This window comes from Heterodontus francisci, chromosome 3 (assembly GCF_036365525.1).
Source record: "Heterodontus francisci isolate sHetFra1 chromosome 3, sHetFra1.hap1, whole genome shotgun sequence".
Classification (NCBI taxonomy): Eukaryota; Metazoa; Chordata; class Chondrichthyes; order Heterodontiformes; family Heterodontidae; genus Heterodontus; species Heterodontus francisci.
This window is the reverse complement of record NC_090373.1, coordinates 209,114,865-209,141,846: the sequence shown is the minus strand read 5'-3', so window position 1 is coordinate 209,141,846 and position 26,982 is coordinate 209,114,865. Positions and strand designations below refer to the sequence as shown.

The 26,982-nt window shown below is 44.2% G+C and overlaps 1 protein-coding gene across 2 annotated transcripts in view; it reads right to left on the bottom strand.

Moving 5' to 3' along the window:
- enah (ENAH actin regulator) overlaps positions 1 to 26,982 on the bottom strand; it is a 618,517-nt gene that overhangs the window by 49,095 nt on the left and 542,440 nt on the right. For both annotated transcript variants that reach the window (XM_068028274.1, XM_068028275.1), the window contains exons 10-12: positions 21,956 to 22,022; positions 19,532 to 19,594; positions 12,224 to 12,302 (exon numbers count right to left, since the gene is read on the bottom strand). In XM_068028274.1, coding sequence (XP_067884375.1) covers positions 12,224 to 12,302; positions 19,532 to 19,594; positions 21,956 to 22,022 — 209 coding nt within the window. The remainder of the gene's footprint in view (positions 1 to 12,223; positions 12,303 to 19,531; positions 19,595 to 21,955; positions 22,023 to 26,982) is intronic.

The following is a 26,982-nucleotide window of genomic DNA, read 5'->3' as shown; positions in this document are numbered from 1 at the left end:
GACTTGCTCGGCCATTTCAGAGTGAATTTAAGAGTCACCCACATAGCCATTGGATTATTTGACTGAATTTTTTGAGGTGGCAACAAGAGGATTGATGAGGGTAGCACACTTAATGGATTTTTGCAAGATTTTTGACAAGGTCCCACATGGCAAACTGGTAAGAAAAGTAAGAACTCTTGGATTCCAAGGTAAGGTGGCAAGTTGGATCCAAAATTGGCTCAGTGGCAGGAAGCAAAGGGTAATGGTTGATGGACATTTTTGTGACTAGAAAGCTGTTTCCAGTGGGGATCCGCAGGGATCAGTACTAAGTCCTTGCCTTTTGTGATATATATCAATGATTTGGATTTAAATTAACTGGTATGATTAACAAGTTTGTGGGTGACACAAAAATTGGCCAAGTCATTGATAGTAAGGAAGAAAGCTGCAGACTGTAGGAAGATATTAATGAACTGGTAAGGTGGACTGAAAAGTGGCAAATGGAATTCAATCTGGAGAGGTGTGAGGTAACGCATTTCAAAAAGACAAACAAGGCAAGGAAATACACAATAAATGGCAGAATACTGAGAAGTGTAGAGGAACAGAAGGACCTTGGAATGCATGTTCACAGATCTTTGAAAGTAGCAGGACAGGTAGATAAGGTGGTTAAGAAGGCATAAGGGATAGTTGCCTTTATTAGCCGAGGCCTAGAGTATAAGAACAGGGAGGTATTGCTGGACCTGTGTAAAACACTATTCAGGCCACAGCGAGAGTACTGCGTTCAGCTCTGTCACACATTACAGGAAGGATGCGATTGCATTAGAGCAGGTACAGAGAAGATTAACGAGGATGTTGCCAGGAATGGAGAATTTTAGTTATAAGGAAAAATTGTATAGGGTTGGATCGTTTTCTTTAGAACAAAGGAGGCTGAGGGGAGACTTAATTGAGGTGCATAACATTATGAGGGTCCTAGATAGAGTGGAAAGGAAGGACCTATTTCTCTTAGCACAGAGGTCAATAACCAGGGGCCACAGATTTAAAGTAACTGGTAGAACAGGATTGTCCACCCTTTTCGCGTGGGGTTGGGGGGGGGGAACAGATTGCAATTTTTGACTTACATGGGGGCTGATGAGACAATTTCGGAAAAATAAAGGCATGAAAAATTTATCTTACTATTAATCAAAACAATAAATGCACATTTTTGTGAAGAAGCTTTAAATGAGAAGATTAATTTATTGACTTAATTTCTCATCACTATGTTGGACACTGAGTTGGTGAGATACTTGGTATCTTGGTTTGCTTGCACAAGTAGTCAATGTTTGCCTGCACACTTGCAGCGATGCGGAGTATTCCGGATAGATGCCCATCTGTCAGGAGTGACCTTGATCACTCTCTCTCCCTCTCCCAATGTTCCCCCTCTCTGTGTTGTTCTTGATCTGTGACCTCCTTCTCTCTGTCCACCCCTCCTTTCTCTGTCCCTCTCTCTCTGTGTCCCCCCGCTCTCTCTCTCGGTGTTTCCCCCTCTTTCTCTCTCTCTGGCCCCCTCCCTCTCTCTCTCTCTCACTGTCCCCCCCACCTCTCTCTCTGACAGTTGCAGGGAGTGGGAGCGCTCAGCACAGCAGCTTTGTGGTCAGTCAGTTTTAAAAAAAATCATGCAGTCAGTTTTCCGGCTGGCTTTTCAAAAAAAGTCAGAACCTGCTGGAAAACCCCAAATCTGTCCGAAGTTGGGAAACCAGTGTTCCCGATGTCAGCACCTGTCAGCTGTGAAACTGACAACGCAATTTTTTTCAAAAAGCCAGTCTGAAAGAAGACGACAATGGAAAATTTTTCATCTCTGAACTATATCTGTGGGCTGGACGGAAACTTTTGGCGGGCCGGATCCTGGCCCACGGGCCTTATGTTGGACAACCCTGTGGTAGAAGAATTAGAGGGAAATTGAGAACGCTTTTCACGCAGAGGATGACGGGGGTCTGCAACTTACTGCCTGAAATGGTGATAGAGGCAGAAGCCCTTAATGTACTGCAAAAGCACTTGTATAAGCACTTGAAGTGCCATAACCTACAAGGCTATAGACCAAGAACTGGAAAGTGGGATTAGGCTGGATAGCGTTTTCTCAGCCAGCACAGATATAATCGGCCGAATGGCCTTCATCTGAAAATTTCTATGATTCCACCTGCTCAAATCAGGACAAGGTGGTGCTGTACTCATTAATCCCATTCCAATTATTACATCTACTCAAGCAATGTGGTTGACTCTTCACTGCCCTCTAAAATGGCCTAGCAAGCCACTCAGTTGTACCAAAACTGTTATAGAGAAGTTGAAGAATAAAACTTGACGGATCACCCAGCATCGACCTAGGCACTGGAACGACAAAGGCACACTATGCCCAGTCGATCCGGTAAGGTTCTCCTCATTAACATCTGCGGACTTGTGTCAAAATTAGTCAAGCAACAGTCTAACACAGTCATAACGAATTATACCTTACAGACAATGTCCCAGACTCCTCCATCACAAAAACCGCTGTGAGCGCGGGGGACATGAACAAGATCCCTGAGAGCTATTGAGAATTCTTGTCAAAAGGAAAAGTAAATCCTTATTCCTCAAGTGAGGCAGGTAAACCTATAGTTATACTAAGAGATAAAGGAGCCACCCAAACTCTTTTGCTGGGGAAAGGCAAAAAAGGCTTGACCTTTCCACCAGAAAGCACACTGAATGTCAAGATTTTAGTGAATGGTATCGGGCGGGAGTACATACCGTACCTTTGTATCAGGTGCACCTGGAGTGTGACCTAATGTCTGGAACGGCAACTGTAGGAGTTGTCCATAGTTTGCCTGTAGTCGGAGTTCACCTACTCCTGAGGAATGATTTGGCTGGAGTAAAGGTAGAAGCTTCTCCAGTTGTCACAGAAAGACCAAGTGAAGTCAAGGAGACAGAGCAGTTGCAGGAAAAGGTTCCAGGAATGGTTCCTTCATGAATATTGACCCGAGCAATGGCTAAACAGGGTCGCTCATCAGAGGTCAAATTGGCACCACAGACAGATATTTGGCTATCTGAAACTTTTTTCGGGGATTTGGATAATCCGAAGGAAAGGTTCAGTAAGTCTTCTCTGATCAAGGCTCAGCAAGCTGAAGCAGACTTAAATAAAGTGACACAATCAGTTCTAACTGAAGCTAGAGCAAAGGGAGTTCCGGGAGGCTACTATATTAAAAATGGGATTCTGATGAGGAAGTGAAGACCTCCTCACAGACCTGCGAATGAAGAATGGATGGTTGTTCACCACATAGTGGTACCGCCCAAGTATCGCCAGGAAATATTAAGGATAGCCCATGAAATTCCTGTGGCTGGACATGTAGGGATCCGGAATACCCAAGCACGTATAAGTTGACATTTTTACTGGCCAGGTCTTCACAAGGACGTGGTGCAGTTTTGTAAAACGTGCCATACGTGCCAGATCGGGGGGAAACTGCAACCTGTAATAAAACCGGCACCTCTAATTCCCATACCAGTTTTTGGGGAACCATTTAGTAGGGTGTTGGTAGACTGGGACCTTTACCGAAAACAAACGCGGGATACCAAGATATACTCACTATTATGGATTTGGCTACTTAGTTCCCAGAGGTCATTTCCTTGAGATCAATTTCTGCTAAGGTAGTGGTAGAGAAGTTAACCCAGTTCTTCACTAGATATGGATTACTGATTGAGATCCAGTCAGATCAAGGTTCCAATTTTTTGTTATCCTCTTGTCCTTAAAATACTTATAAAACACCTTAGGATTTTAGAACATAGAACATTACAGCGCAGTACAGGCCCTTCAGCCCACGATGTTGCGCCGACCTGTGAAACCATCTGGCCTACACTATTCCATTTTCATCCATATGTCTATCCAATGACCACTTAAATGCCCTTAAAGTTGGCGAGTCTACTACTGTTGCAGGCAGGGCGTTCCACGCCCCTACTACTCTCTGTGTAAAAAAACTACCTCTGACATCTGTCCTATATCTATCACCCCTCAACTTAAAGCTATGTCCCCTCGTGTTTGCCATCACCATCCGAGGAAAAAGACTCTCACTATCCACCCTATCTAACCCTCTAATTATCTTATATGTCTCTATTAAGTCACCTCTCCTGCTCCTTCTCTCCAATGAAAACAACCTCAAGTCCCTCAGCCTTTCCTCGTAAGACCTTCCCTCCATACCAGGCAACATCCTAGTAAATCTCCTCTGCACCTTTTCCAAAGCTTCCACATCCTTCCTATAATGCGGTGACCAGAACTGCACGCAATACTCCAGGTGCGGCCGCACCAGAGTTCTGTACAGCTGCAGCATGACCTCGTGGCTCCTAAACTCGATCCCCCTACTAATAAAAGCTAACACACCATATGCCTTCTTAACAGCTCTATTAACCTGGATGGCAACTTTCAGGGATTTATGTACCTGGACACCAAGATCTCTCTGCTCATCTACACTACCAAGAATCTTCCCATTAGCCCAGTACTCTGCAATCCTGTTACTCCTTCCGAAGTGAATCACCTCACACTTTTCCGCATTAAACTCCATTTGCCATCTCTCAGCCCAGCTCTGCAGCCTATCTATGTCCCTCTGTAACCTACAACATCCTTCGGCACTATCCACAACTCCACCGACCTTCGTGTCATCCTCAAATGTACTAACCCACCCTTCTACACCCTCATCCAGGTCATTTATAAAAATGACAAACAGCAGTGGCCCCAAAACAGATCCTTGCGGTACACCACTAGAAACTATACTCCAGGATGAATATTTACCATCAACCACCACCCTCTGTCTTCTTTCAGCTAGCCAATTTCTGATCCAAAGCACTAATTCACCTTCAATCCCATACTTCTGTATTTTCTGCAATAGCCTACCGTGGGGAACTTTATTAAACGCCTTACTGAAATCCATATAGACCACATCCACGGCTTTACCCTCATCCACCTGTTTGGTCACCTTGTCAAAAAACTCAATAAGGTTTGTGAGGCACGACCTACCCTTCACAAAACCGTGCTGACTATCTCTAATGAACTTATTCTTTTCAAGATGATTATAAATCCTATCTCTTATAACCTTTTCCAACATTTTACCCACAACCGAAGTAAGGCTCACAGGTCTATAATTACCAGGGCTGTCTCTACTCCCCTTCTTGAACAAGGGGACAACATTTGCTATCCTCCAGTCTTCCGGCACTATTCCTGTCGACAATGACGACATAAAAATCAAGGACAAAGGCTCTGCAATCTCCTCCCTGGCTTCCCAGAGAATCCTAGGATAAATCCCATCTGGCCCAGGGGACTTATCTATTTTCACACTTTCCAAAATTGCTAACACCTCCTCCTTGTGAACCTCAATCCCATCTAGCCTAGTAGCCTGAATCTCAGTATTCTCCTCGACAACATTTTCTTTCTCCACTGTAAATATTGACGAAAAATATTCATTTAACACTTCCCCTATCTCCTCTGATTCCACACACAACTTCCCACTACTATCCTTGATTGGCCCTAACCTATCTCTAGTCATTCTTTTATTCCTGATATACCTATAGAAAGCCTTAGGGTTTTCTTTGATCCTATCCGCCAATGACTTCTCGTGTCCTCTCCTTGCTCTTCTTATCTCTCCCTTTAGATCCTTCTTGGTTAGCTTGTAACTCTCAAGCGCCCTAACTGAGCCTTCACGTCTCATCCTAACATAAGCCTTCTTCTTCCTCTTGACAAGCTCTTCAACTTCTTTAGTAAACCATGGCTCCCTCGCTCGACAACTTCCTCCCTGCCTGACAGGTACATACTTATCAAGGACACGCAGTAGCTGCTCCTTGAATAAGCTCCACATTTCGATTGTGCCCATCCCCTGCAGTTTCCTTCCCCATCCTACGCATCCTAAATCTTGCCTAATCGCATCATAATTTCCTTTCCCCCAGCTATAATTCTTGCCCTGCTGTATATACCTGTCCCTGCCCATCGCTAAGGTAAACCTAACCGAATTGTGATCACTATCACCAAAGTGCTCACCAACTTCTAAATCTAACACCTGGCCGGGTTCATTACCCAGTACCAAATCCAATGTGGCATCGCCCCTGGTTAGCCTGTCTACATACTGTGTCAGAAAACCCTCCTGCACACACTGGACAAAAACTGACCCATCTAAAGTACTCGAACTATAGTATTTCCAGTCAATATTTGGAAAGTTAAAGTCCCCCATAACCACTACCCTGTTACTCTCGCTCCTGTCAAGAATCATCTTTGCTATCCTTTCCTCTACATCTCTGGAACTATTTGGAGGTCTATAGAAAACTCCCAACAGGGTGACCTCTCCTCTCCTGTTTCTAACCTCGGCCCAGACTACCTCAGTAGACGAGTCCTCAAACGTCCTTTCTGCCGCTGTAATACTTTCCTTGATTAACAATGCCACACCCCCCCCTCTTTTACCATCTTCTCTGTTCTTAGTGAAACATCTAAATCCCGGAACCCGCAACATCCATTCCTGTCCCTGCTCTACCCATGTCTCTGAAATGGCCACAACATCGAGATCCCAGGTACCAACCCATGCTGCAAGCTCACCTACCTTATTCCGGATGCTCCTGGCGTTGAAGTAGACACATTTTAAACCAAGCTCTTGCTTGCCAGTGCCCTCTTGTGTCCTTATAACCTTATCCCTGACCTCACTACTCTCAACATCCTGCACACTGGAACTACAATTTAGGTTCCCAACCCCCTGCTGAATTAGTTTAAACCCCCCCGAAGAGCACTAGCAAATCTCCCCCCCCAGGATATTGGTACCCCTCAGGTTCAGGTGAAGACCATCCTGTTTGTAGAGGTCCCACCTACCCCAGAAAGAGCCCCAATTATCCAGGAAACCAAAACCCTCCCTCCTACACCATCCCTGCAGCCACGTGTTCAACTCCTCTCTCTCCCTATTCCTCACTTCGCTAGCACGTGGCACGGGCAACAACCCAGAGATAACAACTCTGTTTGTTCTCGCTCTAAGCTTCCACCCTAGCTCCCTGAATTTCTGCCTCAAATCCCCATCTGTCTTCCTACCTATGTCGTTGGTGCCTATGTGTACCACGACTTGGGGCTGCTCCCCCTCCCCCTTGAGGATCCCAAAAACACAATCCGAGACATCACATACCCTGGCACCTGGGAGGCAACACACCAACCGTGAGTCTCTCTCGTTCCCACAAAACCTCCTATCTGTTCCCCTAACTATGGAGTCCCCAATGACTAATGCTCTGCTCCTCTTACCCCTTCCCTTCTGAGCAACAGGGACAGACTCTGCGCCAGAGACCTGTATCCCATTGCCTACCCCTGGTAAGTCGTCTCCCCCAACAGTATCCAAAACGGTATACCTGTTGTTGAGGGAAACGGCCACAGGGGATCCCTGCACTGCCTGCTGGTTCCCTCTCCTTCCCCTGACGGTAACCCATCTACCTTCTTCTTTTACCTGAGGTGTGACTGCCTCCCGATAACTTTATCTTGCCCGCCAGTGTTTTTTCATGTCCCCTCTTCGCTCTCCTAATTACTTTTTTTTAAGTATCCCCCTACACTTTCTATACTCCTCTCGTGCCTACTCTGTTTTCAGCACTCTGAATCTGCCATAAGCCTTTTTTTTCCTGATCCAATCCTCTAATATCCCTTGACATCCGGGGTTCCCTAGACTTGTTGGTCCTACCCTTCACCTTAACGGGCACATGTTGGCTCTGAACTCTCACTATTTCCTCTTTGAATGACTCCCACTGGTCTGGTGTAGACTGTCCTCCAAGTAGCTGTTCCCAGTCCACTTTGGCCAGATCCTGTTTTACCAGATTAAAATCGGCCTTCCCCCAATTCAGTACCTTTATTTTTTATTATTTTTAAAAATTTTTTTATTTAGAGATACAGCACTGAAACAGGCCCTTCGGCCCACCAAGTCTGTACCGACCATCAACCACCCATTTATACTAATCCTACATTAATCCCATATTCCTACCACATCCCCGCCTTTCCTCAATTCCCCTACCACCTACCTATACTAGGGGCAATTTATAATGGCCAATTTACCTATCAACCTGCAAGTCTTTGGCTGTGGGAGGAAACCGGAGCACCCGGCGAAAACCCATGCAGTCACAGGGAGAACTTGCAAACTCCGCACAGGCAGTACCCAGAATTGAACCCGGGTCGCTGGAGCTGTGAGGTTGCGGTGCTAACCACTGCGCCTTTATTTCCAGTCCATCTTTATCTTTTTCCATAACTACCTTAAATCTTCCAGAGTTATGCTCACTATCCTGAAATGCTCCCCCACTGTCTCTTCCACCACTATTCTGGCTTCTTTCCCTAAGATTAGGTCCAGTACCGCCCCTTCTCTTGTAGCACTTTCTCCGTGCTGGCTCAAAAAGCTCTCCTGTATGCATTTTAAGAATTCCGCCCCCTTTAAGCCTTTTGCACTAAGACTATCCCAGTTGATATTGGGGAAGTTGAAATCCCCTACTTTTATTACCCTATTATTTTTACACCTCTCTGAGATTTGCCTACATATCTGCTCCTCTATCTCCCTGACTGTTTGGAGGTCTGTAGTACACTCCCAGCCAAGTGATTGCCCCCTTTTAGTTTTTAAGTTCTACCCATATGGCCTCATTTGAGGAACCTTCTAAGGTATTATCCCTCCTTACTGCAGTAATTGACTCCTTGATCAACAGTGCAATGCCATCTCTTCTTTTACCCCCCTCCTCTGTCACGCCTGAAGATTCTATACCCTGGAATATTGAGCTGCCAGTCCTGCCCCTCCCTCATGTCTCTGTGATAATATCATAATGCCATGTGCTAATCAACGCCCTCAATTCATCTGCCTTACTAGTAAGACTCCTTGCATTAAATTAGATGCAATCCAGCCTTGCATTTTTCACTTGTGCCTTAACAGGTCTATATTTTCTCTGCCTTCCACACTGACTCCGTTTCGCTTCTATATTTGACTGTGCTTCACCTCCTACTGTACCTCCACTCTGTATCCCACCCCTTGCCAAATCAGTTTAAACCCCCCTCAACAGCACTAGCAAACCGCCCAGCAAGGTTGTTGGTCCCGTTCCAGTTCAGGTGCAACCCGTCCAACTTGTACAGGTCCCACCTTTGCCAGAAACAGACCCAGTGAACTAGGAAACTAAAGCCCTCCCTCCTGCACCACCTCCTCAGCCACGCATTCATCTGCTCTATCCTCCTATTCCTATTCTCACTAGCACGTGGCACCGGGAGTAATCCAGAGATTACAACCTTTGAGGTCCTGCTTTTTAATCTGCTACCTAGCTCCCTAAATTCTTGTTGCAAGACCTCATCCCTCTTTCTACCTATGTCGTTGGTACCAATGTGTACCACGACCTCTGACTGTGCACCCTCCCCCTTCAGAACGTCCCGCAGCCGCTCCGAGACATCCTTGACCCTAGCACCAGGGAGGCAACATACCATCCTGGAGTCTCGTTTGCAGCCTTACAATTGAATCTCCTAACAGTATGGCTCTCCCAACTTGGCTCTTGCTGCTTTCCCCTAGGAGGCCATCCCCCCCCACAACAGTATTCAAACTGATACATCTGTTTGAGAGGGGGATGGCCATAGGGGACTCCTGCACTACCTGCCTGTGCCTACTACTCCTCCTGGTGGTCACACATCCCTTTTCTGCCCCTACAGCCATTACCTGCGGTGCTCTCCACGACATCCTCAGCATCGCGGATGCTCCACAGTGAGTCCATACGCAGCTGCAGCTGCGCACTGTGGTCAGCTAGTAGCTGCAGTGGGACACACTTCCTGCACACCTGGTCGCCAGGGACACGAGAAGTGTCCCTGATTTCCCACATAGTGCAGGGGGAGCATGCCACGGGGCTGAGCTCTCCTGCCATGACTTAGCCTTAGATTAAGCTCCTTAGTTACTCCCTTTAATTTAGAGTATTAGTTACGCTAGGGATCTTATTCCACTCCAAACACTAACTACTACAATCTAAAGTCCCCACCTTTACTTCAGCTATTGAAAGTAGTACAAAAGGGTAGAAATACTCAACTGTTCCTACTTCCTAATCAGCTGCCTCCCCTTGCAATGCGTCACTTTCTGAATTGTGACGTCAGTCGTGGAACTCTCTCGGTTGAAAAAGTTTTTCCTTATGTCTCCTCTAATCCTTCTACCAATCACCTTAAATCTGTGCCTCCTGGTAATTGACCTCTCCATTAGTGGAACCAGGTCCTTCCTGTCTACTCTATCTAGGCCCCTCATAATTTTGTACACCTCTATTAAGTCACCCCTCAGCCTCCTCTGTTCTAAGGAAAACAACCCTAGCCTAACCAATCTTTCCTCACAGCTGCAACTTTCAAGCCCTGGCAACATTCCTGTAAATCTCCTCTGTACTCTCTCCAGAGCAATTATGTCCTTCCTGTAATGTGGTGACCAGAACTGTTCACAATACTCCAGCTGCAGCCTAACCAGCGTTTTATACAGTTCCAGCATTACATCCCTGCTTTTGTATTCTATACCTCGACCAATAAAGGAAGGCATTCCATATGCTTTCTTCATCACTCTATCTCCCTGTCCTGCCACCTTCAGGGACCTGTGGACATGCACTCCAAGGTCTCTCACTTCTTCTACCCCTCTCAATATCCTCCTGTTACTTGTGTATTCCCTTGCTTTGTTTGCCCTCCCCAAATGCATTACCTCACACTTCTCTGGATTGAATTCCATTTACCACTTTTCCGTCCATTCAACCAAACCATTGATATCATTCTGGATTCGACGGCTTTCCTCTTCACTATCAACTACACGGCCAGTTTTTGTGTCATCAGCAAATTTCCCAATCATGCCTCCCATATTTAAGTCCAAATCAGTAATATATACCACAAACAGCAAGGGTTCCAACACTAAGCCCTGTGGAACACCACTGGAAACCGCTTTCCATTCGTAAAAACATCTGTCAACTACTACCCTTTGTTTCCTGTCACTGAGCCAATTCTGGATCCAACCTGCCAGATTTCCCTGCATCCCATGGGCTTTCATTGTTCTGACCAGTCTGCCATGCGGGACCTTGTCAAATGCCTTACTAAAATCCATGTAGACCACATCCACTGCACTATCCTCATCAATCCTCCTTGTTATTTCCTCCAAAAACTCGATTAGTAAGTTAGTAAGACATAACCTTCCCTTAACAAATCCATTTACCAAATTTCATTCCTCCAAGGGTGGAGGTGTCATGAAGGTGCTTCCATTATTAATATTTTTTGAGGACTTATGTTTATTGTGAAAATTGGTTCATTTGAAAGACTGAGGAGATGCCTAGATTTGTTTTTTTGAAAAGGTTACTGGAAGGACACTTTGGGTTTTAAAAAAAACATTTACTGGAAGAGACAATAAAGTTCTAAATAAACATAAGGAGCCTTGCTGGCTAATGGAGTTGTTTACAGGGAAGTCACATGTCTAGGTTTTGGTTGTCAGGAGTTTTGGCTTTCTAATTTATGCTTGAACTGTTTGAATGCTCAGTTGGGGTGCAGCCTGCTAAGAGAGAAACCACCTAACTCATCCTTTTCCACCGATGCAGTAATTCTCCTGAAAAGCCTGCAAGAGTACTCCTCGACGTCTCCTGAACAGAACTGCTCCAGAAAGATCCCAGGGAAAGCCGTCTACGTGTACCCAGACGCTAGACCAAAGGCCATCTGGAACATTCCATATCTTATCCTTTTTGCTCAAGAATCGACAATAACTTGTCCAAAGTATTTTTTTTAAAGTTCATCTCCGCAGAGCCAGTTTTTTCATTTTTCTTTATTTTTTTCGTGAACCAGTATGCGTTTGTGCGCGTGTGTTGTTACTTTAGAAGGATAGATATTTATACTTTCATATTTCAAACTGTGTGTTAATAAGCTTTGCATCGTTATTGAATAAGTCTTGTTTTATAATAAATCAATAATTTTGTTGTTTATTTGGTTGGTGGATTTTTATTCTGAAACTAATATAAACTATATAATTGTCCGTATTGGTAACTGGGTAAAACATTTAAATATATGTTGTGACCTGTGGAATAGTGGAACTAGAGAAAGACAGTGCATTCCTCCAATCTTGGTCATAACATCAGTCACCCCTCACTAAATTAAGAAAACTGCAAACAGTAGCTTGTAGGAAACACAAAGAAATACACCTGGGAAGAACAAAGGCAAACTCTGCCATGGGCACAAAGTTTATACTTTGCCTCAATAATATGGGAAAAGAAAAAACCCCAGAAAAGCCATTCAACATACCTGTTTCAATCTGTCGTAATCCAAGATTTCTGTCTGCACACCATTGGTATTTGGTGGGCCACTTGGTGTGGATTTGCTTCTGAAATGGAGGAAAGAAGAGAGTTACATTGGAGCAAGGCTGAGGGAACGCATAACGCTTTGTCTCTGACCTCATTACAACCAGCAAATGTCTCTTGAGGGATTTATGGTGAAAAGTGCTCAAGTTTTTGAGCCCCATTACTGCACCTTTCATTTACTTACCTTAACCGTCAGAAGCCAGTCTGGTTATACTGTAAATGTAACAAATCGTCTACGTTTCTTTTTAATATAGAATTTTGCCTATTTTGAAAAAGTGGCAACAACAGCACAAGTAACTTCCAATTGTGAACTCCATTATCAGAATCTCACGGACAATGGATTCTTAAAGTCATATTACCATTGAGCTTGAAACCCCTTGAAATGCCAGCATTTGTGCCAGGGTGAATCTGGTATGTACTGTAGAAATCAGTTCCTTTTATGTCTCATATTGACAGTGATGGTTCTGTAGGATGCAAGCCCCAGTCTGGTCTTGTATATTCCAATGCTTTACTGGCTGTTTGCAAACACAAACTCTTTATCTCTTCAGCCATAGGTTTTGTGCACCTATCACAAAAACTGCACTGAGCAAGTAACAGCCCAAGTGTACCCTTTGATCTTTACTGCATGCCATCAATAGATGTCATTTCCCTGCCACCTCTGCACCAAGTCTAGGTTTTCAGAGGGGCTCACAATTCTTAGGACTGTAGGAATCTGGAAAAGTTCCAGAAGTCCACCAGAAGAGCTGCAGGTAGAAGCATTTTAAAAGGTAGCTCAGTAGCACTTAACTTGCCCAATCACAAGCAGAAAGCATAGTAAATGAAATGCAACTTGAAGGATATCATGCTGAAGCTGTAGTCAGACTCTATCTTGAATACTTTGTTCAGTTTTGGTCACAGACACATACACAAGAATTATTCCAGTCATGGGGACAGAGTCACAAGGCTGATCCTGACATTGACGGAAGATTGGAGAAAATTCTCTGAAAGGAGGTTACTGACAGGGGATCTTATAGAGAAAGAATGAATGGATTTATGGAACGCTTTATGTCTACTACAAATGTACCAAAGAAATTCACATACAACGAATTATGATAAAGTATACACTGTTGTGGAGACAAACCGAGAGGGATAGAAGATAATAAATACCAGATCAATGATACCACTTTCATAAATATAGATAAAAGAGGCAAAGGTTTAAATGGGTGAAAGGCAAATGAGGACTGATCTGATAGTAGTACCTATGCGGAGGCATAGGAACAGGACTAGGACATTCAACTCCTTGAGCCTATTTTGCCATTTAATTAGATCATGGTTCATCTATACCTCAACTCCATTTACCCACCTTTGCTCCATTATTGCTTGATACCATTACCGAACAAATGAATATCATTTTCAAAATTTCAATTGACCCCCGGTATCCACAGCCTTTTGAAGGAGAATTCCAAATTTGCACCAAGAAAAAGTGCTAGGTGTAATTTTAAGATTATGCCCTCTTGTTCTGAAATCACGCACCAGAGTATCTACTCTGTCGAATTCCTTCTTTTTAAATGCACTGATTCAATTATCCTCAATCTTCTAAACTCAAGGGAATACAAGCCACATTTATACAACCTATCCTCATAAGTTAATCCTTCAAACTTTGGTATTATTCTGGTGAATCCTTGCTGTAGCCTCTCCAATATATGTTTCTTGAGGTTCACTGCCCAAAATTGTTGCAATACTTCATATTGAATCTGTACCAAGGTGTCGTACAGCAGAAGCATTGTTTCCTCACTTTTGAAATCCAACACCCTTGAAATAAAGGCCTTTTTAATTCGCTTCCCCCGCACGTTTATAGTGTTTGTGTGTAGATCCCTTTGTTTCCCCACAGATACTCATCTCTTCCCATTAAGAAAATATTCCAATTGTCTTTTTCAGATCCAATATGGATGGCCTCTCACTTCCCAACATTGAACTACTGCAGTAATTTTGCCCACTTAGTCTGCCGACATCTCTTTCTAACTTCCCACTCACAAGTACACAACTTATTGTACCTCCTAACTTAGTGTCAGCTGCAAACTTGGATATACAACTCTCTATTCCGTCACCCAAGTCATTAATATATATGGTTAAAATCTGAGGCCCCAGGACAGATCCCAGGGGAACACCATTTGTGATATCCTTCAGAGAATGTTTCCTTTATCCCTTCTCTGTCTCCTACCTCCCAACCAATTAGTGACCCATATCACAAATTTACCTCTCATTCTGTGCACATTAAAATTTTTTTTTAAGGAACTCTTATGTAAAGCCTTACCAAATTCCTTCTGCAAGCCCCTACAGACAACATCATACCTTACAGACAATGTCCCAGACATCACCATCCCCTGGTATATCCTGTCCCACTAGCAGGACAGACCCAGCAGAGGTGGGTGCACAGTGGTATACAGTAGGGAGGGAGTTGCCCTGGGAGTCCTCAACATTGACTCCGGACCCCATGAAGTCTCATGGCATCAGGTCAAACATGGGCAAGGAAACCTCCTGCTGATTACCACCTACCGCCCTCCGTCAGCTGATGAGTCAGTACTCCTCCATGTTGTACACCATTTGGAGGAAGCACTGAGGGTGACAAGGGCGCAGAATGTACTCTGGATGGGAGACTTCAATGTCCATCACCAAGAGTGGCTCGGTAGCACCAGTACTGACCAAGCTGGCTAAGTCCGAAAGGACATCACTGCGAGACTGGGTCTGCGGCAGGTGGTGAGGGAACCGACAAGAGGGAAAAACATACTTGACCTCGTCCTCACCAATCTGCCTGCCGCAGATGCATCTGTCCATGACAGTATTGGTAGGAGTGACCACCGCACAACCCTTGTGGAGACGAAGTCCCGCCTTCACATTGAGGATACTGTCCATTGTGTTGTGTGGCACTAGCACCGTGCTAAATGGGTTAGATTTCGAACATATCTAGCAATACAAAACTAGGCATCCATGAGACGCTGTGGGCCATCAGCAGCAGCAGAATTGTACTCAAACACAATCTGTAACCTCATGGCCCGGCATATCCTCTACTCTACCATTACCATCAAGCCAGGAGACCAACCCTGGTTCAATGAAGAGTGCAGGAGGGCATGCCAGGAGCAGCACCAGGCATACCTCAAAATGAGGTGTCAACCTGGTGAAGCTACAACAGAGGATTACGTGTGTGGCAAACTGCATAAGCAGCATGCAATAGACAGAGCTAAGCGATCCCATAACCAACGGATCAAATCTAAGCTCTGCAGTCCCGCCACATCCAGCCGTGAATGGTGGTGGGCAATTAAACAATTAACTGGAGGAGGTGGCTCCACAAATATCCCCATACTCAATGATGGGGGAGCCCAGCACATCAGTGCGAAAGATAAGGTTGAAGCATTTGCAACAATCTTCAGCCAGAAGTGCCGAGTTGATGACCCATCTCGATCTCCTCCTGAAGTCCCCAGCATCACAGATGCCAGACTTCAGCCAATTCGATTCACTCCACGTGATATCAAGACCGACTAAAGACACTGGATCCTGCAAAGGCTATGGGCCCTGACAATATTCCGGCAATAGTACTGAAGACCTGTGTTCCAGAACTTGCTGCGCCCTAGCCAAGCTGTTCCAGGACAGCTACAACACTGGCATCTACCCGGCAATGTGGAAAATTGCCCACGCATGTCCTGTACACAAAAAGCAGGACAAATCCAACCTGGCCAATTACTGTTTCATCAGTCTACTCTCTATTATCAGTAAAGTGATGGAAGGTGTCATCAGCAGTGCCATCAAGCAGCACTTGCTTAGCAATAACCTGCTCAGTGACCCTCAGTTTGGGTTCCGCCAGGGCCACTCAGCTCCTGACCTCAAGACAGCCTTGGTTCAAACAGAGACAAAAGAGTTGAACTCAAGAGGTGAGGTGAGAGTGACTGCCTTTGACATCAAGGCAGCATTTGACCGTGTATGGCATCAAGGAGCCCGAGCAAAACTGGAGTCAATGGGCATCAGGGGGAAAACCCTCCACTTGTTGGGAGTCATATCTAACGCAAAGGAAGATGGTTGTGGTTGTTGGAGGTCAATCATCTGAGCTCCAGGACATCACTGCAGGAGTTCGTCAGGGTAGTGTCCTAGGCCCAACCATCTTCAGCTGCTTCATCAATGACTTTCCTTCAATCATAAAGTTAGAAGTGGGGCTGTTCACTGATGATTGCACAATGTTCAGCACCATTCGTGACTCCTCAAATACTGAAGCAGTCCGTGTAGAAATGCAGCAAGACCTGGACAATATCCAGGCTTGGGCTGATAAGTGGCAAGTAACATTTGCGCCACACAAGTGCCAGGCAATGACCATCTCCAACACGAGATAATCTAACCATCTCCCCTTGACATTCAATGGCATTACCATCACTGAATCCCCACTAACAACATCCTAGGGGCCACCATTGACCTGAAACTGAACTGGAGTAACCATATAAATACCGTGGCTACAAGAGCAGGTCAGAGGCTAGGAATGCTGCGGCGAGTAACTCATCTCCTGACTCCCCAAAGCCTGTCCACCATCTACAAGGCACAAGTCAGGAGTGTGATGGAATACTCTCCACTTGCCTGGATGGGTGCAGCTCCAACAACACTCAAGAAGCTCGACACCATCCAGGACAAAGCAGCCCGCTTGATTGGTACCCCATCCACAAAATTCACTCCCTCCACCACCAACGCACAGTGGCAGCAGTGTGTACCATCTACAAGATGCACTGCAGCAACGCACCAAGGCTCCTTAGAAAGCACCTTCCAAACCCGTGACCTCTACCACCTCGAAGGACAAGGGCAGCAAATACATGGGAACACCACTACCTGCAAATTCCGCTCCAAGTCACATACCATCCTGACTTGGAACTATATCGCTGTTCCTTCACTGTCGCTGGGTCAAAATCTTGGAACTCCCTTCCTAACACCACTGTGGATGTACCTACCCCACATGGACTGCAGTGGGTCAGGAAGGCAGCTCACCACCACCTTCTCAAGGGCAATTAGGGATGGGCAATAAATGCTGGCCTAGCCAGCGACGCCCACATCCCATGAAAGAATTAAAAAAAACATAGGCACAATTCCTGAACCTAAAGTGCTCTGGAAAATTAGGACGCATGCATCTTCAATTTCATCACCTAAATCCGATTGAAGAGATTTATCTAACCTAAATCCCATCACTTTCCCCGAAATACCATTTTGTTACTTATATCAAATTCACTAAGTTCTCCTCTATTTTTAGGTTCCCTTGTACCACTGGTATTTTGTCTTCTTCCTCCATTATCAAAACAGATACAGGATACTTCTATTTCCTTTTTATCCATTATAGTCTCATCTGGATCTGTCTTTAACGGGCCAATATACATGTCTAATCAACAACTCCCACTTCCTTAATTTAATGAGTCATAGAGTCGTACAGCATAGCAACAAACCCTTCGGCCCACCGCGTCCATGCCGACAATAATGCCTATCGATACTAATCCCACCTGCCTGCATTAATTCCATATCCCTCTATGCCTTGCTCATTCAAGTACCTGTCCAGATGCCTCTTAAATGTCGCTACTGTTCCTGCCTCCACCACCTCCTCAGGCAGATCATTCCAGATATCCACTATTCTTTGTGTGAAAAATTTACCCCTTTGATCCCCTTTAAACCTCCTCCCTCTCACCTTAAATCTATGCCCTCTAGTTTTAGTCACCGATACCATGGGAAACAGACTCTGGCTATCTACTCTATCTATGCCTCTCATAATTTTATATACCTCTATCATGTCCCCTCTCAGCCTCCTTTGCTCCAGGGAAAACAGACCCAGCCTATCCAATCTCTCTTTATAACTCAAGCCCTCCAAACCAGGCAACATCCTTGTGAATCTTTTCTGCACCCTCTCTAGCTTAATCGCATCTTTCCTGTAGTGCGGTGACCAGAACTGCACACAGAACTCCAAGTGCGACCTAACCAACATCACCAAGGTGATGATCCTTTTTTAAGTCTGGTCTCCAAATTCTCTGTCAGACACAATGTCATCTGCTTATATTTTATTATAAGGCACTGCTTCTCCAAGCTTTCATTTCTTCTTACTTTGCACTCTTCCTCCTCTACGTATTGCCTTGTGTTCAAATAAAAGCTCACTGCACAGTCAACTACTCTAATTCTCATTCTTTTTCAGTACTTCAAAACTGGGAAATTCTTCCCTTCTTCCTACAATCTAAAGACTTTAGAGCCCAAGCTTCATTATATTGCAATTTTATAGGCAGATCAATACAATGCAGTTGTTTTGCTGCTGGATTCCACAACACTGAATAAGCACGGTAGGTTACAAGGTAGCATGACAAACATAAATTAGTTCCACACAAGAAACAACATTGATTCATAGCATAAACAGGTTTGAAAAAGGGCTAACTGACCTGCTTAATTGCACAAAGTATTGCTGCTGTTTTTGGACACTCTGAACTGAACAGGATTAAGCCAATTGGTACAGAAATGATTAATTCTATGCCAATGACTCCACACAAATTTTGAAAATTATGACACACAAGCAGAGGTCCAAGAAAAACATTAATTCATGTCGTGGATTTCAGATTGGAAAGAGCTACATACTCACCGTACAGGGCACATGTATCTGCAACGGTTGCTACTGACACTCAATACCCAAGTGAATCTTACTTCACATGTTTTGGGAATTAAGTGTTGAAAAAGCTGAATTGAATCTGAAAGTTTCTGATGAGAGGGTGAACTGTCCAAAATTATCTCTTTTGTGCAGCTCAAGGGGCTCTTGTCATAGGTTAACCCAACAGTCTTGACAATGCTTTCTGCAACTTCTGATTTATGTAGGCTGCACTTTTTCATCCTCCAATTGAGCAATACGAGAAGTTTGAAAGAGAAGTCGTGAAAGTTTAATCTGCTACTTGGGGTATCCGAGTCACAATAAACTTAACTTTAGGGAGAAAACTTTGTGGTGGGAAACCTTAACTTGTGTAAGTACTTGCACTTGCCTATCTTCCCATCCTAAGGTGTGGAGGAAATCACTACCGTTCACGAAAGGGAAGAGAAAAAAAGGGCAGAAAGACAGGGGAAATTCTTGGGACCCGCTCCCAAACAAATACCACACTTTGCATGCAGATTAACACACACATCCCACAATCCCATGCACATTGGGGTTCTGACCCCTATTGGTAATTTCTGGTTATGCACACTGATGTAAAAAAATTTAAAACAGACTCAACAGGCCATTTGGTACCTGTTTAGTGTGTCATAGAACTTGTTGTCAGAGATCAGCTGATTTCTCCACGGAGAATCTCGTCTATGAGAAAGAAAAGGAAGCTTGAAAAGAAATTCTCACTGTTGTGGATGTAGCAAAGGAATCAGCATCAACCCAAATTGTTAGCCTCTCCTAAAATTATACCACCAATAATTGAGGACTGAGCACGCTTATCCTTGTGAAGAGTTACAACCACTGCTGGGGGCTCAGCAACTTCTTGTATTAGTGGGGCATAGCCATTTCTCCAGTTTCAGATTTTAATTATCGAGTACTGATTTAGTTTCTGCATTTTCAAAAGGTTGTTTTGGAACATAAGGTAAATTCTAAGATTCAAATGTTCATAAAATAAAATACTTTATTCCTAAAATCCAGCCCAAAATACAACACTATTAGAACAGAATATCCCTGAACTTTTACAGGTCATGATGATATATAGGTGCCAATAAACATCCACTAGAACAATATTGTTGGCCTATGCTAAAGCTTAGCCTATTTACCAGTTACACATCTGGGGACTGATACAAAAAGCAAAGTCATTTGGGAGGCAGTTACTGACCACTACTTATTCAAGACTTAAACATAAATATAGCCCCTAACTCGCTAATGGTTATTTAATATGTTCCAAAAATGCATGTCATTTTGCTGTTATGAGTATTGAACTGGGTGTTGTGGGAAGTTTGGCAGTGTGATATAGGAATAATTGTGTTCCTGCTGACTCCGAGGTAGGATCTAAAAGTTCCACATCATCACAAAACAGGACTTTCAGATTTCTGGATAACATAGTTTTTGCCACAAGATACTTCCTCCATCTGGAGAATATGAACCCTTAACCCTTGCACACCTTTTACTTGCAACAGTATTCATGTTTATTTGCTGTAGATAGTATAATACAAGTGTGGGCTGAACACAAACAATTATTTTGAGGATTGCAACAACCATCATTACTGAAACAAAATAAATATTAGGGCACACAAAACCAAGGTGTTGCAAGCTTGGTGTCTTGGTACAGTACCAGATTCAAAATGCATTGAACAAGACTACAAGACTCAACTGCATCATGTTTTTCAGATGAGACATTAAATGGAGGGCCAGTCTGCCCTCTCAGGTGGACGTAAAAAGACCCTAGAGCACTATTTCGAATAGGAGCAGGGAAGTTCTCCCTGGTGTCCTAGCCAATATTTATCTTGTAATCAACATCACTAAAAACAAATTACTTGATTAGCACATTGCTGTTTGTGGAAGTTTGCTGTTTGCAAATTGGCTGCCATAATTCTTATATTATAACAGTGACTCCTACACTCAACAGTACTGTATTTGCTTTGGGAGATCCTGAGCTGCATGAATGCAAGTCTTTCTTTTGCTTTTCTTTCTGCTAAAGAAATAAAGCTGGTAAACTGAAGATCAGAAATTTGTTTCCAAATTCCCTCTTTTGTCACTGTTGCTCATGTTCCGCAGAAGGCACAAGAGTATAAATCCAAATTCCTGGTCAGTGCTGTCATCTTGGGGGTGCAGAAAGAGATGCTAGTCATGAAATCCAAATTTAAAGAGTCAGAAAATGAAAGGATAGCCTTTTAACTCTCTGCCTTTTCGGATGGATGTAAAAGATAAATCATACAGTTTGAAGAGCAAGGGCATTTTCCTGAAAATATCCACAATCACCACAGGAAAAGGAAAAAGAAAATAATATAAATGTATGGCCAACAGACAGTGATGTGAAAGCCTATTCTCTTCTATTTTCTAACTAAATGTGGTGCCTCTTTCTACCTCTTCCTGCCATGCTGCATGAAGGGGCCAGATTCTGGGTTGATGCTTCTGCACTCCCCCAGGACTGCACCAAACGGTCAGCCGAGATTATGTGATCAGTCCTGTGGTAGGGATTGAACCCACAACCCTTTTGATGGTGTTACCACCACTGAGCCAAGCTGACATTATAAAAAACAAAGACAAAAGGTAAATGGTATAACACATACTCTCAAAAAAGCCAGGTACAGCTGTATTTGCACACAGCCACTACTTTGGCCAGCTGGGTACAACAGAACGATTATCCTTACCGTGACATTTCTGGATCCAGTTTACAGTGGAATAAGCTACTTCAAATTTTTTAAAAATTTATTGCCCCTTCCCTACAAGCTTTCAGCATTCTACTACAAAATGAGGAGCAACTCTCAGGCCAAAGTCCATTAAAATCACTTATCACCCAAGGTGTTTCTGGGAGATTGCTCTACCTCCATTCGCCTTTCTCCTGTACCTCCCCAGCAACCTGTCTCACATCAGGTACTTATTCATCTGAGGACACAATCACATCCTCCCATAGACGACAGGATATATTAGTAAGTAATACACGGTTATGCCACCAGACTGCCTACCTGCATCAAGTAATGACCTAAACCTGTAGGATCTTACCTGGATATTACTGGGGATTTGTTGCCATTTACAGTGCTCGATCTTTCCCAAGGCTTTCTGGTTGTCTCTGAAAATAAGCATTTCCACAGTGTTTACATTTATGTTAAAAAATACATTGTTCAATCAATTTGTAACATGTGTTCCATAAATATAGAGAAAAGATGCCTGCACTGGGGGTGAAATCTAATCCAGGGGCAAGAAAGATCCAGATGCTGAATTGTGGATATGTAGGACTGAGTTCCAGGCTGGAATCTAGGCAGGGGGTTCAGATGACAGGAATTCAATATCCTTCATTCAATGACAGCCTGCAACTCTCCCTTTTACTATAGGTTTCCATATCATTACTTTGTATGCTTTTAATTCTGTTGAGCCACATTTTTGCCATGCCAGGAGCTGCTCTCTAGAATAAAGTTACAGAGATGAACACTTCTTCCAAAGGCCTGTCAGGCACAAGAACAAACTGAAATTCACTGGCTGCTTGAGTGGCAGGACAGCAATGAACACTCAGTTGCTGCTGGAGCAGGGGAGCAAATGACAGGACAACTGATTCTCCAAGCAGTTCACTGCAGCTGGAGGAAAGATCAGCTTCTGTGGGTAAATTGCCTCCTGCATTTGCTTACAAAGTAGCACCTGCACATCAACAGTAATCTACTGGTTGTGAAGTACCTGGAACATCCTGAGCATGTGATAAAATATCAGATTCTTTTCTTCTTGCATGATGTTGTGCTGTGTATATAAGAGGATCAGTGTCGCTGAGCTGAAAATTGGCAAGGTCTAGTGAAAAATGTGCCAAATCAACATGCCCTTTCGAGGGAATGAGAGTGAGTCCATCCTCATTTATGCATCAGATATATGCATGACAATGTCAGTTCAAACTCTTGCTGACTGCTAACTTACTGCATTACTCTTCTGTACACTGTAAGTTCAGTGGGTGAAGCTTAGCCAGTTAATGTCCAAAGGGGCCCCAGATCCTTGTGGCAAATAACGAGTCAATTAGAGATCACGGTTAATTAAGGATAGCCAGCACAGATTTATAAAAGGCAGATCATGCTTGAATAATCTAATTGAATTTTTTGATGAAGTAACAAAGAATGTTGATGAAGGGAATTCAATGGATGTTGTCTATACGGATTTTAAGAAAGTGTTTGACAAAGTACCACATAAAAGGCTGGTTACCAAAATTGAGGCTCATGGAATAGGAGGGTTAGTGTCCAATTGGATAAAAAAATTAGCTTAAGCACAGAAAACAGCGAGTCGTGGTAAATGGTTGTCTTTCAGACTGGAGAATGGTAGACAGTGATGTTCCCCAACGGTCAGTGCTAAGATCATTGCTTTTTTTGAGAGATATAAATGACTTGAATATTGCAATACAGAGTAAAATTTCAAAACTTGCCAATGATACCAAACTTGATGGTGTGATAGATAGTGAGGATGATACCAATCAATTGCAGACATAGGCTAGCAGAATGGGCAGACAAATGACAGGTGGAATTTAATATAGAAGAGTGAGAGGTGATACATTTTGGGATAGGGAGAGGCCATATAGATTTAATGGCACAGTTTTAAAGAGTGTGCAGGAACAGAGGGTTCATGTGCATCGATCTTTGAAGGTGGCAGGACATATTGAGAGAATACTTAGCAAAGCATATGGGATCTTGGACTTCATAAATTGAGGTATTGAGTACAAGAGCAGGGAAGTTACGCTGAACCTTTATAAAGCTCTAGTTAGACCACAACTGGAATATAGCATCCAGTTCTGGTCACCATACTTTTGGAAGGATGCGAGGGTCCTTGAGAGGGTACAGAGGAGATTTACCAGAATGATTCCAATGAGGAGTTTTAGTTACAAGGTTAGTTTGGAGAAGCTGAGGTTTTCTCCTTGCAGCAAAGGAGATTGAGGGGAGATCTGATAGAGGTGTACAAAATTATGACAGGTTTTGATAAGGTAGATAAAGAAACGTTGCCCCCATTAGGTGACCGTAGAAGGACTAACGGATACAGATTTAAGGTTTTGGGTAAGCGATGCAGGGGATGTGAGGAAGAACTTTTTTTTATGTAGCGAGTGGTAATGACCTGGAACTTGTTGCCTAAGAGGGTGGTAGAAATGGAGATGATCAACGCTTTCAAAAGGAAATTGTATGGGCACTTGAGGGAGACATAAAATTGCAGGGTTACAGTGATGGAGGAGGGCAATGGACTGACTCAATTGCTCTATAGAGCTGGCATCGACTCAATGGGCCAAATGACCTCCTTCTGTGCTGTAATGACTCTATAAAAAGGGATTGTTACTGTAATGGAGGTTGTTCTAAAGATCCTATAATTGTGACCAGGAAATGGGGCACGAATTCTGTCGACATATCAGCGATGACTGGGATTATTATTTCAGGAGATTTTATTTACTCATTCATTGGCTGGAAAGGGGAGGGAGCAATCTAAGAGAAAGGACTAGTTAGGGTTAGTGTCACCTTCATCAGAACTCCATTTTGCTTCAGTGAGACTAGCTCCTACTTTTTCTTCCTGTAGTTACTTAAGAATAAAAATGATTTAAAATAGTTAAATCAATATTCCCACTATCCAAAAATACTGGATTTTATGGCTGAGGGAATAGAATATAAAAGTGGAGATGTAATAGTGAATGTATACAAGACCTGAGTAAGATCATTGAATCGTGTGTGCAGGTTTGGCCTCTACATGATAAAAAGGTTATTGAGACAATCCAGGGGATTAAGCACAAATTCAACAGAATGCGCCTAGTACGACGAAAGATTTTTTTCTATTCATTCATGGGATATGGATGCCGCTAGTAAAGCCAGCATTTATTGCCCATTCCTAATTTCCCTTGAGAAGGTGGTGGTGAGATGCCTTCTTGAACCGCTGCAGTCCATCTGGTGTAGGTGAGATGCCTTCTTGAACTGCTGCAGTCCATCTGGTGTAGAGAGAGAGAACAGCGGGAGCAGAGATTTGAAAAGCGCGCCAAGAAATCGGAAGCCATTTCTCGTGTATAGGCGGAGCGCAAGCGGGACTGCTGGGTCAGTGAGGTTACATATTTGGGCAGTTGCTTTACCCGAAACACTACTCGGGTAGTGTCTCCCACCCATCCTCCTCCTCTAACCAAAAAAAGGTTCTGTCCGTCGGCTAACATGTTTTGACTTTTTTTTTGGTTTTCAGTAGATTTGTTGGGAATTTAGAATAGTGGGAATGGAGGTTAAGGCAGTTGAATGTTCCTCCTGCAGAATGTGGGAGGTAAGGGTCGCCAAGAGTGTCCCTGCTGACTGCATCTGCGGGAAGTGCACCCAACTCCAGCTCCTCGAGAACGGCGTTAGAGAACTGGTGCTGGAGCTGGATGAACTTCGGATCATTCGGGAGGCGGAAGGGGTTATTGAGAGGAGTTATAGGGAGGTAGTCACACCTCAGGTAAAAGAAATAGGTAGATGGGTTACCGTCAGGCGAAGGAGAGGGAACCAGCAGGCAGTGCAGGGATCCCCTGTGACCGTTTCCCTCAACAACAGGAAGACCGTTTTGGATACTGTTGGGGGGGACGACTTACCAGGGGTAAGCAATGGGGTACAGGTCTCTGGCACAGAGTCTGTCCCTGTTGCTCAGAAGGGAAGGGGGAAGAGGAGCAGAGCATTAGTCATTGGGGACTCCATAGTTAGGGGAACAGATAGGAGGTTCTGTGGGAATGAGAGAGACTCACGGTTGGTGTGTTGCCTCCCAGGTGCCAGGGTTCGTGATGTCTCGGATAGTGTTTTTGGGATCCTTAAGGGGAAGGGGGAGCAGCCCCAAGTCGTGGTCCACATAGGCACCAACGACATAGGTAGGAAGAGAGATGGGGATTTAAGGCAGAAATTCAGGGAGCTAGGGTGGAAGCTCAGAGCGAGAACAAACAGAGTTGTTACCTCTGGGTTGTTGCCCGTGCCACGTGATAGCGAAGCGAGGAATAGGGAGAGAGAGGTGTTGAACACGTGGCTGCAGGGATGGTGTAGGAGGGAGGGTTTTGGTTTCCTGGATAATTGGGGCTCTTTCTGGGGTAGGTGGGACCTCTACAAACAGGATGGTCTTCACCTGGACCAGAGGGGTACCAATATCCTGGGGGGGAGATTTGCTAGTGTTCTTCGGGGGGGGGTTTAAACTAATTCAGCAGGGGGATGGGAACCTAAATTGTAGTTCCAGTGTACAGGATGTTGAGAGTAGTGAGGTCAGGGATAAGGTTACAAGGACGCAAGAGGGCACTGGCAAGCAAGAACTTGGTTTAAAGTGTGTCTACTTCAACGCCAGGAGCATCCAGAATAAGGTGGGTGAGCTTGCAGCATGGGTTGGTACCTGGGATCTCGATGTTGTGGCCATTTCGGAGACATGGGTAGAGCAGGGACAGGAATGGATGTTTCAGGTTCCGGGATTTAGATGTTTCAGTAAGAACAGAGAAGATGGTAAAAGAGCGGGGGGGTGTGGCATTGTTAATCAAGGAGAGTATTACAGCGACAGAAAGGACGTTTGAGGACTCGTCTACTGAGGTAGTATGGGCCGAGGTTAGAAACAGGAGAGGAGAGGTCACCCTGTTGGGAGTCTTCTATAGACCTCCGAATAGTTCCAGAGATGTAGAGGAAAGGATAGCGAAGATGATTCTCGACAGGGGCGAGAGTAACAGGGTAGTTGTTATGGGGGACTTGAACTTTCCAAATATTGACTGGAAATACTATAGTTCGAGTACTTTAGATGGGTCAGTTTTTGTCCAGTGTGTGCAGGAGGGTTTTCTGACACAGTATGTAGACAGGCCAACCAGGGGCGATGCCACACTGGATTTGGTACTGGGTAATGAACCCGGCCAGGTGTTAGATTTAGATGTAGGTGAGCACTTTGGCGATAGTGATCACAATTCGGTTAGGTTTACCTTAGCGATGGGCAGGGACAGGTATATACAGCAGGGCAAAAATTATAGCTGGGGGAAAGGAATTATGATGCGATTAGGCAAGATTTAGGATGCGTAGGATGGGGAAGGAAACTGCAGGGGATGGGCACAATCGAAA